The 16,543-nt window shown below is 35.3% G+C and overlaps 1 protein-coding gene across 3 annotated transcripts; it reads left to right on the top strand.

The window, feature by feature from the left end:
• The first annotated feature begins 8,445 nt into the window (after nucleotides 1–8,445).
• Nucleotides 8,446–16,494, top strand: LOC107657568 (fatty aldehyde dehydrogenase-like). 3 transcript variants are annotated; one of them, XM_016445715.1, is made up of 11 exons: nucleotides 8,446–8,581; nucleotides 11,551–11,738; nucleotides 11,873–12,104; nucleotides 13,204–13,289; nucleotides 13,382–13,590; nucleotides 13,958–14,075; nucleotides 14,172–14,313; nucleotides 14,396–14,562; nucleotides 14,649–14,748; nucleotides 15,167–15,426; nucleotides 15,953–16,494. In XM_016445715.1, the coding sequence occupies exons 2-11, from the start codon at nucleotides 11,583–11,585 to the stop codon at nucleotides 15,962–15,964; spliced, it is 1,482 nt and encodes a 493-aa protein (XP_016301201.1). In that variant the 5' UTR covers nucleotides 8,446–8,581; nucleotides 11,551–11,582; the 3' UTR covers nucleotides 15,965–16,494. The 3 variants fall into 3 exon arrangements, with proteins under 3 accessions (XP_016301201.1, XP_016301200.1, XP_016301202.1); XM_016445714.1 differs by lacking the exon at nucleotides 15,953–16,494 and having other exon boundaries at nucleotides 15,167–15,663; XM_016445716.1 differs by lacking the exon at nucleotides 15,953–16,494 and having other exon boundaries at nucleotides 14,649–14,792; nucleotides 15,167–15,230.
• The last annotated feature ends 49 nt before the right edge of the window (nucleotides 16,495–16,543 follow it).

The following is a 16,543-nucleotide window of genomic DNA, read 5'->3' as shown; positions in this document are numbered from 1 at the left end:
GTTTTGTTGTAATTATGGACTGCGTTGACACGAGTGATGCAGAAGTATTCATCGTGAAGCTCACACTGCTGATGAACCTGAGATAGAACGGATTTCACAGGAAGTGATCTAATATTCAGCAGAATAAGAAAAAAGTGTTTTCAAAAATGGAAATGATGGATTCACAAGCAACAGTTTGAAGTTAAAACATATTAATGATGGAATATGCTTTTTACAAACATGTTTTTTTTTGCATCAGGATGTTAACTGATGGACTGGAGTGCTGTGGATTACTTGTGGATTATTGTGATGTATTTATTAGCTGTTTGGACTCTCATTCTGATGGCACCCATTCACTGCAGAGCAAGTGATGCAATGCTACATTTCTCTAAATCTGATGAAGAAACAAACTCATCTACATCTTGGATGGCCTGAGGGTGAATCAATTTTCATCAATTTTAACCAAATAAATGATCTAGTATCCAATGTTATTGGAGATGATCTAGTATTAATAATGAGCAGCTACCTGTACATTATCCATTACTCTTTACTCTCACAAAAGCATGATCATAGGGGCTAAACATTGTGTTCCTTGTCAAAGTAAAGCTTTTTTTTAATTCTGATGTTCTACATTAATTTGAAGAAATCAGTATGTGACTTGTGTATTTTGAAAGCTGGCACCACATGGGTGTTTCTGTATAGCCTTAAAAATAGTAAAAAAAAAAAAAAAAATAAAATAAATAAATACATATAAAAGCTGTCAATAATTCAGGATCCAGCTTCCACCAAGATGCCTGTAAACTGTGAGAAGGTGCTCTGTGCTCCTCTGTACCTGTGTGGCACTATTAAAAACAGACAGACACGAGTTCCCTCATGCCCCATGCATCCACTCTTACAGTATTACTGTTTCTAAGTGCTGTTTCCTTGGGAGTAGCAAACAGTCTGTCTTAAAATGACAGTGGCCACGCTGAAATATGTCCGACGAGGTCTTTTCGGCTGTATTCAAAGTCTCCCACCGTCTCCATTTTTTATTTTTTTTTGCAGGTGTCCGGTGATACACAACAGCTTGTGATGGAGAGGCTGTCAGGGACAAGTTCTTCAAACTCTCGTTAATCCAGACTGTCTGGGTCTGTCCGAGAACCCTGTCATCGCCAAATTATCAGGCGATTTAGTACACTTGAGAGTTTTCTAACAGCTGCCTGGCCTAAAACCAAGACGAAGCCAGAATCAAAACAAAGGAATGGCTAAGTATGAAGTTTACTAGCTAGATGCGCAGGATGCACCTAACTAGTTCCGCTGTCGCTCTCTGACCCAGTTAACAAGACATTTCGCAAAATAGCTGGATGAAATAGCTAGTAATCAAACTCAAACATATATCGTTCCCAAGCTACATGATGTCAGTTCAGTCTGAAAGGAACGAACGCGGTTGCAAACGCCCTCTCTCTCTTACTGTAATAGTGCCTCGTTAACTCAATAACGGCGCGGTGGGTCATTGAGTTTCCCATCGCGAGCTGGCTAAAATGACAGCCAGAGAAAATCCAGCAGTATTTACAATTACAACGCAGCAGATAAATCGCAATAAATAATATCTAGAAATGTTCTACATCTATTTTACATATAGACAAGCGGTGCCGCTTATATAATGGCAGGTCAGTTCACAAAAAAATAAGAATAAAAACGCGGCCCAGCACCGTTCCGATGCGTTTAATGCAAAAGTCATCTGTCCTTCTGCAAAAATATGGTACTCCTTCAAATCCATATGATAGCTGGGTACACCATTCAGTTCACACCTCTGTCCTGCTTTCGATCTCGCGGGACAATGCAGGAAAACATCAGTGGTTCACTTTTAAGAAACGCAGGGAAAGATGTTAAAAGCACGATCCGTTATGTGAAGGGGATTTCAAGTTTATCTTCAGTTCGTTCGGAGATGTTGACCATGATCACAGCTTGCTGCATTTACAATGACAGAGGCCTCTCACAGGAGAAGAGCATCATAACGTGTTCCTCCGCGCAGGCGAGTGCGTCGCCCTCTGCCGCGAAAGATAGTCCCGCTCGCAACACAAAGCCTATAAGCTCTGCAAGAAAACAGAGTATACAAATGAGAACATTACAAATGCGAACATTTTTAAATTTCCACCAGAATACAGTTTTAATAAGCAATTACGAAAGAAAGAAAGAAAGAAAGAAAGAAAGAAAGAAAGAAATTAAGTAGTAAGGCTAATTATACCTATTACGAACATGAAAAACACGCACTTGAAATGTTCATAATGTTGAACAAATACATAAGAGTGATAATTACATAGAATGCTAGACTCGAGTGCTAATTTATTGTTAATAGCACAAAAACAATATGACAGTTCTTGGTGCTCTCCCTGGCGGCGGCTGCCTGTATGAACACACAAATAGAAACAAAATTGTTCACTCTTGTCAATAAAGGCCTCATTGGCATCCTCTGGTGGTAAAACAAACTGCAAAAATGATTTTCTTGCTTACTATTTTTGTCGTTTTCCATTTAAAATATCTAAACATTCAGAAATCAAGATACATTTACCTCAGCAGGAAAATTACTTAAGATATTAAGATGATTAAGATATTAGGTCTTGTTTTCTGAGAAAAAAAACGATTAAAATTAAGTCAGTTTATGGTTAAAACAAGAAAGTATCTATCAATTGGGTAAGAACAATTGTTTTGTTTTGTTTTGCCTTTGAATTAAGTTTATTTTCCTTAATTACCCCATCAACAGTTTTTTTTTTCTTTCTTATTTTAGCATAAACTCACTTATCTTTGATAAATGTTACAGATAATATCTTTAAGAAATATTTGGTATTTGTACAGGAAAACAAGACATAAATACAGAGTAAGAAATTACATACTGGTAAAAAATGTATAGCCTGAATGCACTGTAAGTCACTTTGGATAAAAGCGTCTGCTAAATGCATAAATTATTATTATTATTATTAATTATTATTAAATCATTTTTGTAGTGCAGCATCCCAAGAAGTTTTGATTGCAATATATACTGTATGGGATAATGCTATAAACAATAACATACATGACTGCTGTTATTGCTAAAAAAGCCACATGCTGAGTGACTCGTGTCTTAACATGCCTTTCACATATCCATGTGAGGCATCAAACTAAAAGATTTATTGAGGTTCCAATCCAGACACACAGGTGGGTCCTTCTCTAACGTCACTTTATGATCACTTAGCGTTGGAGAAGTCAGTTTCCATTGGCTGTTGTGGTCAAGAATTCCTTTTGTGATTTAATGGGAATTCTGGCCTACCTCTTAAATGCAATAATTCATAAATAAGCCTCTCATTAATACTATAAAGTCTGTACTGTATAATATTTGATACTCACATTTCATAGTCCTCTAAATTATCAACAAGAAATTGTTAAACTACATAAAACTACAGAGATTTGATCATAAAACTAAGCATTTAAATATCATCTTACTAAGACATATTATTGGGAGATACAGAGTGAAAACTTGTATTTATATGTATTTTATGTAAGTAGTCTGCTATACTGATATTAAAATATCATTGATTTACAATACAAGCTATCAGAATTTAATTAGACTTTTTGGCCATTTAATGTAAATATCAGCAACTGCACCAAATTCTATATTTTTGCTTAGTTTGGGCCTCTGAATTAAAGAGGTGTTTTTTTTCCTCCTAGAGGATGATATCCAAATTCTCCTATCATACTATATGAGCCATAAAAGCCTGATTTAATATGATTCTCAACAAATATCTAAAAACAAAAGTTTGCATATTTTGTCTAAAGATTCAATAAACTGAATTTAGATCAAAATATGGTAAGTATCATGAGACGTGCAAGCATAAAGGTAATAACCAAATAATAAACATGATTCTACTTACACCATGTCTAAAAACAATGGTAAATTGTACTTTTTTGTCGTTAATAAAGCCATTATGTCACTACATAATCCAGCTTGAGCAGTTTCCTCTGTTTCTAGTGCAATTATGTTGCATATCATACATTTGAAAGCAGGAAGGTATTACTATGAAAAATGATTAGTCCTTACAATAAATACTATGCTGATACCATAGTGTTTTATCATATGAAAATACATGGTACTTTGATATATATCATAGAACTAAGTGATTACCATATTCATGTACCATGATATATACAATAATATATACATCAGATATACGGTAAGATGGGGTAAGATGCTGCCCAGCTGGGCAAGATGACTGTACATACCAGTGAGAATGGGATGAAATGAAAGATTATAATGGGAGAAAAATCAAACCAAGTGAGTAGTCATTAATGATTGAGGATCACTAAATAAATCCTGCCAGAACCTACCGGAATTTTGTCTTTCCTTTTTTTTCCTTTTCAGCCTCTCCATATTTCTTGTTCACAACCTCAAGTTTCAGTTCATTATTGGCATCTGCAATTACAAAATCAAGACACAGGTTAAAACAGAATTAATTAAATAATATTACAATTAATTAATTCATCAAATTGTGAACAACAATATGTTTGTGCATATGTATGTTCCTTCACAAACAATATTCATTCAAAACACAAACACAGATTTGTTCAGTAGATTCACAAGATTTGTTTAGTATTCTCCTTCACAAGCCATACTCAAATGCCAGCTTGTGCTAAATTCAGTCTGTGGAAGTAGGAAAACCCACCAAAGCAGTTGTGCACTTCAAAAGGAAGAGACTTTAGTGAATGAAAGGTATAAGTCAGTGCAAGAATGATTTGTTCACTTAAAAGATTAATTTAACACAGTATAACAGTATTAAATATTCATGAACCACTATAACAGTTCCTAATAGTGATGTTGGCCTTAACAGACACCGCTACACTCGCACACACACACTTTTTTTCATTTGTAGAGCAAGTTTCAGTTTTAAGTTTGTAGAGTAAGTTTTAAGTAAGTTTTTAGCACATTGCTGTATGGTTTTTAAGATGATTTTGGTGATTGTGTTTTGATATACGGTTTGTTCCAAGCAGTTTTTTAGCACATTGTTATGTGGTTGTCAGGTTGGTTTGGTGGTTTCTTGTGTGTTGACATGCATTTGCCAAGATTTTCTGCGCAGTTGTTAGCGTGTTGCATTGCAATCGCTGGACTCTTCTTTTTGGTTTTTCACGTGTCGTTGCGTGGTTGTTAGGATGTTTTGAGTGGCTGGTTGACATGCGGTTGTTTTAAACAGTTGAGTAGGGTAGGTTAGGGTCCCTCACATGGTTTGCAGCTTGACGTGCTGTGAGGGCTTGTGTGCATCAGTGATGCAGAGAGCTACGCCACTGGTACTTCACAACTACTGGTAGGGTCATCCATAGTGGACAGGTCTCAGCTGAGATGCCGGACGAAGACAAACCACCTGATTCAGGTCAGCAGGAGATTGGCCTGATGTTAGAAGATCACAGTCTTATAATGATGGGAGCAACATCAGAATTATCTGGATGGAAAGAACTTCAAACTGATTATTTGCATGGAAGTCATCGATGGATTGATGGAAGCAACCATTTAAACATAACAAGGAAAGTAAAGGTCTTACTTAAATGATCATGTGAATACCGACGCAGTGAAAGTTACTAAAATTCAACAGTTTCTCTCTACAATAGGTAAACACTAATCACAGTAATCTGCACTTCATAAACTGGAGATTAGTAAAACTAGTGCTGTCTACTGTATTTCAAGTTAATTTTATTTGTGTAGAGTTTTTATAATACACATTGTTTCAAATCAGTTTTACAGAAATTCATGATGTTAATGTTTATTATGCTTTAAGGCATTAAAATCTACATTTAGCAGTTTAGAGCTGCTAAATAGGGTTGTTTAATTACATTTGGCAATATTAACTACAAACCAGTTGAGACTTACTCTTATATCTCTTTATATGAGTATGTGTATATGGTTAGAGTAAGACAGACATACAGTATATAATAGTTGTCAGTTGAGATTAATAGTTAATTTTGCTGTGAAATTGAGGATTACGAAATATGTAACGTTTTGGCTTTAATTTATAATCAATCAATTAAAATATTTATTCACAATTAATTGCATGATTCTTCAAGTTCATCAGCATTAGTCACCAATTTTTAAAGTGCTGAAATCTGACTCTATATTTTGTATACAGATTTATATATATTATACTTTAACCCCATATTGTCCAAAAAAGGTCAAAATGTCAATTATGCCAAAATGCAATAGATCGGTTTTCAAAAATATATTTCTACCTGCTGATCTCACTAGTCCAGTAGGCGGCGGTATATATCAATGTAGTCTATCCGCCATAAAACACAGAAGAAGAAGAAGAAGACCACCAATGACCCCGACCAAAAAACTTATACTGACAAGAAGTGAAAGCAAAGAGTATAGAAGACCAAGAGGCGAAACTCTGTAGAACGTTCCATTGCAACAGCGGCGCCCAGCAGCAGCCCTGCGCTTCCGCTATTCTGGAGTGAAAGCGAAAGCAGTCCACTAGCTTCTAGCTGTCGCTATGGCAAATATCAGCTGCTTTGTTTAAAAAACCATACATTAAAGCCGAAATACAGCCTGAACGATGACAACAATAACGTACAATCACTAGACTAGTGATCATCAAATCCTTTTAACAGTTTATTTTACAGACTTTATTTTAAAGTCTTCCCTTTTTTCACAAAACCTTTTGCTCTCAAGAAACCATGTCAGTTTCGGTTGAAATGTATGGTCTTATATTAATGTCCGTTAAAGGAAGACTGTAAACAAAAAAACTTTTTTATGTAAAAAAAAAACAAACATATACAGCCACTTTCTCCAAAATTGTTTAATTATTTAATTATGGCAGAGACACAGCATAGAGGAGAAACAATAATGTACAGTGGTAGATATGTGGGGGCGTGTTAGAACGAGCCGTTTTAGGGGGGCGTGGCAGAGTCTTAACTTTGATAAAGAATATCTCTTTGGTTTTGAGACTTTAGTCTTTGCAACTTCAGGGATCTTATCTATTCACGAACAGCTTGTAACACTCCAAAGATAAAGGAAAACTTGAGATTGCATCATATAACCCCTTTAATATTATAATATATTATATATGCATCTATATACACTACCATTCAGAAGTTTGGGGTTGGTGATTTTTCTTTTTTCTGTTTTTGTTTCGAAAGAAATCTTTCATGCTCACCAAGGCTAAAAACAGTAATATTCTGAAATATTATTACAATTTAAAATTACTGTTTTCTATTTCAATATATTTTAAAATGAATTTTATTCCTGTGATGGCAAAGCTGAATTGTCAGAAGCCATTACTCCAGTCTTCAGTATCACATGATCCTTCAGAGATCATTCTATGCTGATTTTTTTGCTCAAGAAACATTTCTTATTATCAGTGTTGACAACAGTTGTGCTGCTGAATATTTTGTGGGAACCGTGATACATTTTTCAGGATTATTTGATGAACAGAAAGTTCGAAAGAACATCAATTATTTAAAATAGAAAATGTTGAAAAACAATGTAAAAGTCTTTATTGTCACTTTTAATTAATGTGCATCCTTGTTGAATAAAAGTATTAATTTTCACACACAAAAAAACAGGCTGTAAAGAAGTACAGAGAGCCTCTGTCCCTGTGAAAGAATCACACGGTTGGAGATTTTTCCGCCTTTAATAAGTAACTAAGTAAGCTGAGCAGCAAGAAATTTGCAGCATATGGTTCAGTACCCCCCCCAATAGCTGGTGAAAGGGAAAATCTGTTCCTATTCATGCCTTTACATATTTGTCATATTGTTCCTATAGGAATATTGTAAAATAGAAGCCTTTATACTCTAGACCTGATTAAGGTTTGAGCTAAGCTCTGCAGGACAGTGGCCCTCCAGGGCCGAAGTTGCCCATCCCTGCTCTAGATTGTTATAAAACACAGCAATGCCTTACAATAATCCACTGTCTGATTTAGTCATAAACGACATGCACCTTGAATTGTCTTCCTATTGTAAAGCATTTCTTGTGAAAATATTTCATCTGTGTTTTGTGCCTTGCAGAGGACAAACCTGAAGATTGTCTCTTTGACCCATCATCTTAGAGGGCTGTTGATGTGATTCCTTGCATATTGCAGATGGTACTAGCACTCATACTTTAGACATAAGGGTCTATTATGATCTTGAACACCGTTTTAAATCAGATGATATAGATTCATGTCTTGTTACTTGGACTTCTAAAGTCATTTGGCCTGATAGGAACAGAACTCTTGGCAATGTTTTATAATAGCTTTAATTAGTAATTAGCAATCATTATAAAATGAAGTAAAACATAAATAAGAGTCTAACCATCTGAATTATTTTTTTTAAATTAATGAAAGTTACAATAAATTAGCCCACGTTCTACTATTAATAGTGCGATTTTGTGCATCATATCGAATAAACACCATCGCCTGTGTTACACCCACTTTTGTAGCTGTTCTTTATAAAGAGCTGATAATGTTCCATCGTAAATTGACCCGCGTGCAGTAGGTTCAGCCGGTCAGATGCGCCGCCCTCTGCTGAACACAACACAATAAACACAGCTGGCGTGCTGTTCTGCTCTGCCGTGGCGTCACCGAAGTGTTCCGCTATTCTGAACCTTCCGAACAAACGATTTTATGTAAGTATTAGACAAGATATGCAGTGCGTTAATATGGTTCCCGAATGGCTGCCTGACTTTTACAAACAGACTTCCGAATGTTTTTTACATTTGTTGTGTTCACGCGAACAACTGTGTCTAATCATAAACAAACGGTGCTTTAGTCTCGTAAAATGAAAATGTAAACGTGGAGCTAGTTTTAAACTCATTTATTCCCACCGGTAACATTTGTGACTGAAACTTTTGAGTTTAGAGAGTCTAAAAGTAGTCGTCTTCGTGTATTTTAACCCGAGATGTCAACTATCAGTGAAAGTGCACATTGTTTTGATTTTTGTTTTGGTTCGTGAGTGCTAAATGGTCACGTGACCAGAGCTGTCTACCCTAATAATGTCTGTAAAAACTCCATAGAACATGTCATAATACAGATACATATCATAGGCTCTTTTATTAATTAGGTGACCAAATTCTGCAGTACGGTGACCAGTAATGTCTATCATGAACCACTGTCTAGTAATTTTTTAATATTAAAAACATAGCTATTAAAAAAAGAAACCCATGATCTTATCATACAAATACCTTAAAAACAATAGATTATACATCATGAATAGACTTTATAGCTCTCCTGTTATTACAAAGCTAAATAACAGGTACATAGTTATATTAGGGATGCACCGAAATGAAAATTCTTGGCCGAAAATTTTGGCAAATTTTATTTTCCACCATTGCATAAATTAAAAAGCCAAAATGTGCTTTTTACTGTTTTGTCTTGCTTTTCAAAGAAGAAAAAAATCAATTACAAAACAACAATTTAAAAATATTTAACCCTGAACATTTGTAACATTCTAGCAGACACCATACCAACAAAGGACAATTTAACTTAAAATTAATAAGTTAGTAAAATAATCATCTTTGGCCATCAGACCCCGTTCTTGAATCAGGCATGTATTTTTTTTTACTGTACAATTAAAAGCAGCCTTGCTGAGCAGACACTTCTTTTAAAACATTAGAAAATATTACAGATCCTAATTTGAACACTATGTGTGAATGTTATAATAAATGTATTAAAACAGAGCTGTTGTAATGATTATTATCATTATTATTGTCTTACTTTTTATTTGATTTTACAGAACAACAGTAAAATTACAATACTAACATTTATGAATGTTGATAAGAGTTCTTGCTTTTTCTCAACTTTTATTTTGGCGGAAAACCATAGGAAGACCTCAATGCTTATTTTTGTTGACAACAGATTTATAAATGAGTCTCATTACGAATACGTCGTATGTATCGCATTGTCACATGCCTTGTAAAAATTCATAAAAATGTGACTGCGCAACGGACGACTGTATCAGCAAAGATTTTCCTAGCGCTTTGGACTTTGAACCCTGGTTAACAAGCAGTTTTATATTTCTTTGAAAGCTAGGACATATGGTATTTTGTGGAAAAATGTACATTTGTGTATTTAAAATTAAATTAATAGAATTGTAAGATTAATTCAAAATGCCTCATTTTTAATATGGTTATGATATTTTAAAGAAAGAACATTTTTAAAAAACAAATTAAAAGGCAAAATAATTTTGTCAACTATAAACACAGACTTATCCTTCCGTATTTTCACAGCTACATTGTGGAAAAAGATGGTGCAAACTGTGTAGTTTCCATTTTCAAAGAACAAAAAGAGAAGGTCAAATCAATGTCCTTTTAAATTTATAAAGAAAGCGTTTAACAGGATAACATGAATGTATTATCTTAATATTATGCAAATATCTTTTCATTTGTAACAAAATTTGTAATAATAACGAAACATTCTCCCAGCTGAGATCACCAACAAACTTGGTCCAGTAAATAATAGTAGCCTATATGATTTGGTGGTTGTCTCATTTTGAAAGTAAGAGCAAGTAAAAGTAAGTCAGGTTAATAAGTTACATCTCTATATAGAGAAACAGCACCAGAATGAATGGCACAAAATAGAAGAGAATTTTATTAGGGATCACAGAAAATTTCAGAAAAAGTCTAAATGATTCATCATATGGTACACTCTTAAAAATGCTGGGTTGTTTCAACCCAACTTTGGGTCAAATATGGACTAACCCAGCTGTTGGGTTAAATTTTTAAATTACATTTTTAACCCAAAAGTTGGGTTAGTCCATATTTGACCCAAAGTTGGGTTGAAACAACCCAGCATGTTTTAGAGTGTATAATTTAACAACTTAAATATTTCTGTGCTAACAAAGTATGATGATAAAAGGCAGAGAATTTCACAGGTATTTTATCTGTTAGTCACAAGGCCACACCAAGCAGGTTAAAGATACAATCAGAAATAAAGTTCCACTTTTCATTAATTTTTCATTAATTATTTTAATCAATACATTTTAAAGTATTAATCAGAGTGGGGGGGAAAATAAATAAATAAAGGCAAACAATTTTATACGAGTTAATGACCACAGATTTATGAATATAATATACACATTTTTCCATAAATTAAATAATTGGTCAATAACTGACAATATTTTTATCTAGATGTATGGAAGATGCAACATAGTGTCGGTGTTGAAATGCCATCAGCTTTGGTCAGAAGTGCATGACCTCTGGACAGGTTGTTTTTTTCATGATCACCTCTCTAAAAATGTCCTTTTGAATCCCCAAACCCTTGTCTTTTAGATAGGCAGAGTTCTTTGCAGTCTTCCACACAGCATCAGTAATAAATACTATCCAATGGAAATTATTTTGCCAGTGTGTCCATCCATAGAAGGCTGTTGAGCTACATGAGGAGTAAAAAACCTTAATTTCTTGACTGAAATGGCCAATGGAATTGCCACATAGCTGAAATAATTTTAATGTTGACAATTTTATCAATGTTGGAAAATTCCTGCTTATGATCAGTCTAAAGATGATCAGAATTGGCTATCCTCTATACTGCAGTTCAGAATATTCTTTTCCCATTGGAAGTTTAGTCAACATTTAAGAAATTTAACTGTTTTTCTGCGCAGACCTCTAGGAAATATAATTCAGGCTTGTACAGATGGAAAAGCAGGTTGTGGATGGGTTGAGGGAGGTCTTCCAGTCAGGCAGATCCAGACCCCTGCAGTACAGAAAACAGCAGCTCAGAGCCCTGCACCACCTCATCTCTGAACGGCAAGCAGACATCGAACAAGCTCTAAAGCAAGACCTCAACAGGGTACGACAGCCATTTTGACAGATCAGTGTTTCCTTAAAAGCTATAAAATATTAATTCAGTGGCAACACTGAATGTTTTTATTGTCATTCAGTGTTACTGAACGCTAAATCTTTATTGTCACTGTCATCAAACAGAATACGTATAACACTTCACTCTTTGAGCTGATCAGCATCGAGAATGACATCAAGTTGGCGGAAAGTGACATGGCGGACTGGGCAGCTCCTCAGCCTGTGAAGAAGAATCTCAACAGCGCGCTTGACGATGTTTACATAAAGCCTGAACCTTTGGGTGTTGTGCTGATAATTGGAACCTGGAACTACCCTTGGGCCATGATCCTGCAGCCCCTGGTTGGAGCTATTGCAGCTGGTAGTAGGATTTTTGTAACTAATTACAGCCAACATAAAATGTTGTGTTCAGCCGTGCTACTTCCACAATGTAAAGCATTTACAAACAGAGGAAAATGTTGGGCGGGACTTGATTTTATCTATTGGGAATAAGTTGGATTTTAAAACGTTTATATATACAGTAGGAGGTGATGAAAGTTGATAAAGTTTAATTATGACAACTCTCGAAATACATTTTTGTAATAAGAATTGTAGGAAGTATTGATCTTGTTGGACAAGATCTGCTCAGCTGGTGTTGCTGGCATGAGTGAAGCTTGCTCAGAATTACAGGAACTAGGATACAAGGTAAGGTAAGCAGATCTAGACGTGGTACTTGGGAGGAGGAACACTAAAGCAAATTCTAATGCTGCACAGTACTGAGCTGGATGAGGTTAGAATGGAAATGAATAAGGTTATGTAGATAGGAATGAGAGATCAATTGACCCTTCACAGGGAGTTTGACAGGTGATCTGACCAATCGCCAAATCTGCCATTTTTTGTCCAACAAACAAACCAGACAGGAGAGTAGATTAACGTTGAAAACTTGAAAAATGGTGTGTGTATTGACGTCTTTCCGCGGTTGAAACAAGATACCTTCGGATGTTCATTCATGTTTATTTCATGCTATAGCTAGTAAAGAGGAAGAGATGATTGGTTCACATGCCGCTTGAACTGAGGTGCTGCAGCGATCTGTCATGACAAATGAAAGAACCACAAAACTGTATTTATTGTTTGAATTTCTTAAAAAATGACAAAATTTGAAAGCTGAGACTTTGTTTCATACCAGAAGTAACCTGCTCTGTCTTGTCTGTTGGCACACTGTCAGTTTTCTCTTTGCTCTGCAATGTGTTTTTCACTGCGTGAGAACATGATGTGTGGTGTGAATGCCATGGCTTGTCGGACATAGCAACAGTAACAAAGGGGGGCGGGTCCTTGCAAAGGGTCAGTTGACTGCACTGCCGGCATTGAAGAACCAATCAGCTCCTCTGAAGAGTTTCATGGCAAAACTATGCATTTGTTTCAAAGGTGGAGCAAGTTATCACATTTTGAAGAAAGATTAAAGACTAGGAATTCTTGTTTAGGCAATGCAGCTGTGCTGAAACCATCGGAGCTGAGTGAGCACTCTGCTAGACTTATGAAAGAACTGCTTCCTCTATATCTGGATAAGGTGCATACATTCATTTTGTTTTATAATTCAGTCTCATGTTTGTTGTTCAAGGTTTTTTAAAAACAGCTTGCCAAACTTTTGCATCATTTTAGGAGATGTATCAAGTGGTGACAGGAGGGGTTTCAGAGACCCAGGAGCTGCTGAAGCAGCGTTTCGACCACATCTTCTACACTGGGAGCAGCGTGGTGGGAAAACTGGTTATGGAAGCAGCAGCTCATCATCTCACACCAGTGACTTTAGAACTGGGTGGGAAAAGCCCCTGTTATATTGACAAGAACTGTGACATTGCTGTGGCATGCCGGTAGTATACAGTTTTATGTTAAAGGGATAGTTCAGCCTGAAATTAAAATTGATCATTTACTCCCCTCTATGTTGTTCCAAACCTGTTTGTTTTTCTTATTCTGTGGAAAACAAAAAAATATATTTTGAAAAAATGTCACAGTGTTGATTTTGTCTATGCAATGTAAATCAATGGGATCCAATATTATTTTGGACCCCACTGACTTTAATTGAATGAAAAAACATCCACATGAATCTCTTCATGAGAGTGAGTAAATGATGACAGAATTGTCATTTTCAAGTCTTTCTTTTAAGCCTCTTTAAATAATTTAAAGCTTTGGGAAACACTATCAGCTGAAATAATAGATTTCCAAATGTTTTTATATCAGACGAATAACCTGGGGAAAGTTTGCAAATTGTGGCCAGACATGCATTGCACCTGACTACATTCTGTGTGAGCCAAACATCCAGGACAGGATAGTTGAAGAGATTCAAAAAACACTACTGGTGTGTACTTTTTTAACATTTTTATTATTATTACTAAATTGTAGTCGGTGTTCACATTGGTAGTGAGACATGACCTAGAATCTGAACTAATTTCAGGAGTTTTACCAAAAGGATCCTAAAAGCTCTCCAGATTATTGCAGAATCATTAACACACGACACTTCGACAGAGTATTGGCTCTAATGAATGAATGCACTATTGCTCTTGGAGGAGAGAGTGATCGCTCACAATGTTACATAGGTAAGGACAATACCAATAATAAAGGCACGAATTTTATCAGTTGTTTAATAAATCAAAAACATGCACTTTTCTTCCCCACCAGCTCCTACAGTTCTGGGGGATGTTTTACCCCATTTCAAAATCATGCAAGAAGAAATCTTTGGACCACTGCTGCCCATCGTCACTGTTAATGGCTTGAGTGAGGCCATACATTTTATCAATGCAAGAGAAAAGCCATTGGCGCTCTATGTTTTTTCCTCTGATAAAACGGTATTCTTTTTATTGCTAATGATTTTTGGAAGGCAGAGTCAGTTTCAATGTCCAAGTGAACTTTTTTTTTTTTTTTTTCTTTTTAGGTGATTAAGCGAATGTTAGCTGAAACCACCAGTGGAGGAGTGACTGTTAATGATGTCTTGATGCATTACACTGTCGATACCTTACCTTTTGGAGGTGTAGGTAAGACAACCAATAAGACATAAAGACACTCAGGACAAGTAATGGTAAAGATGAATTTGCACTGTTTCAACTATTAAATTAGAAACTATTATATAAATATAATTAGAAATCACTTAAAATAAATTAGGATGTTGTAATAATGCTATATACATAAAATTTAATGTGATATAAAATGTAATATCTTTTTTAATTTTAATACGTATTAAACTCTCTCTCTCTCTCTATATATACAGTGGGTACGGAAATTAACTTAAATGATTTTAGCAAATGGCTGCAATATAACAAAGAGTGAAAAATTGAAGGGGGTCTGAATACTTTCCGTACCCACTGTATATATATATATATTAGAATATCCAAAATTAAACAAATACATTGAATTATACATTATACCTATCAGTTTTTTCTCACTCTTTTTAAGGAAATAGTGGAATGGGCAGATATCATGGGAGGCACACGTTCAACCAGCTGAGTCACCATCGTGCCTGTCTCATCAAGTCTTTTGCTATGGAGAGTTTGAATGACGCCCGTTACCCTCCACTAACAGCAGCCCGACTGCGCAAGGCCAAGTTTTTCATGCAGCATCGCTTGTGCAGCTGTAGTGGCATGTGTGTGTGGGCCGCTATCACAACCATATTGGCAATTGGTCTTCTTGTTGCCTTAATAGTTGTGCTGATAAAGGTAAAAGATTTTACAGCTTATATCATGGCATTGTTGAATTCTTGATTCTGATATGTTAACACACTTCCAAGGGAAGTTGATTCATGTTTGTATCACATTACATTTGCATTCCTAAGCAAGATACTTAATCAGGGGAGGTTATTACACCCAAGATCATTTTAGGGAAGAAAACCTTAAAAATGTTTTTAGGAAAAACACACGTTCCAATGGAAACAGACCATATAACAATATTGAAAATTTAATGGACATCCAAGGTGAAATTTAATGCATTAACACTTTAGTGTGTTTCCGAAGTAATGTTCCATATGGAGTCATTTTTCCATATTTATGCATTTTATGTCATGGTTTTATACAGTTTGTTCAGAAATAGCATGTGATTGAACTTCCTGTCATGGTTTGTCTATTTGGTTAATGAGTATTTTCCAACAGACTGTCGTTTGGATCAAGCTTTGTTTAATTACTGAAGACTTTCCATTCCTGTAACAATGCATGATTGTTCATAATCAGTGTTCCTTCCCACTTCCAGACTCCAGTTTGAAGCAACAGATCCCTCTGCCTGCACTGCTGCTCAAGTTTGTCACTCTTTAGAACAATTTTAATCTCATATAGAATACTTGAATCATATGTTGGTGCAAATATTGAATATTTGTATCAATCTGATATAAAACAGTGTTTCACGTACATTTTCTTTTTAAATTTAGATCTTTTTTTTTCAGTAAACTAGAAACAGTATATTTTAATCTTCTAAATACAATTAATAAGGCGTGTTTGTATGGGCTTTTCTACTCATGTAGAGAATTTGAGCTGTTGAACTGCTGAATTGCGCAGAATCTTCACATTTAGATCTTCTAAATGGACAAGTTACCATCATTTCTGTGATGTAGCAGCACAATGCAAGCATTGTTCTTCATTGTTCCCATTGTTTTCCAGCTTATCTTCTTTATGTGGTGGACTTTATGGAGAGCTTTAGCACATGAGCTTTCATCTACATTTATGTTGACAAATGTGACAACAAAACCAGTCTTAAGTCGCTGGGGTATATTTGTAGCAATAGCCAAAAATACATTGTATGGGTCAAAATTATTGATTTTTCTTTTATGCCAAAAATCATTAGGAC

Source organism: Sinocyclocheilus anshuiensis, unplaced genomic scaffold, assembly GCF_001515605.1.
Source record: "Sinocyclocheilus anshuiensis isolate Anshui unplaced genomic scaffold, SAMN03320099.WGS_v1.1 scaffold255, whole genome shotgun sequence".
NCBI lineage: Eukaryota > Metazoa > Chordata > Actinopteri > Cypriniformes > Cyprinidae > Sinocyclocheilus > Sinocyclocheilus anshuiensis.
The sequence above is the reverse complement of the archived record's forward strand: the minus strand, read 5'-3'. Positions and strand labels throughout refer to the sequence as shown.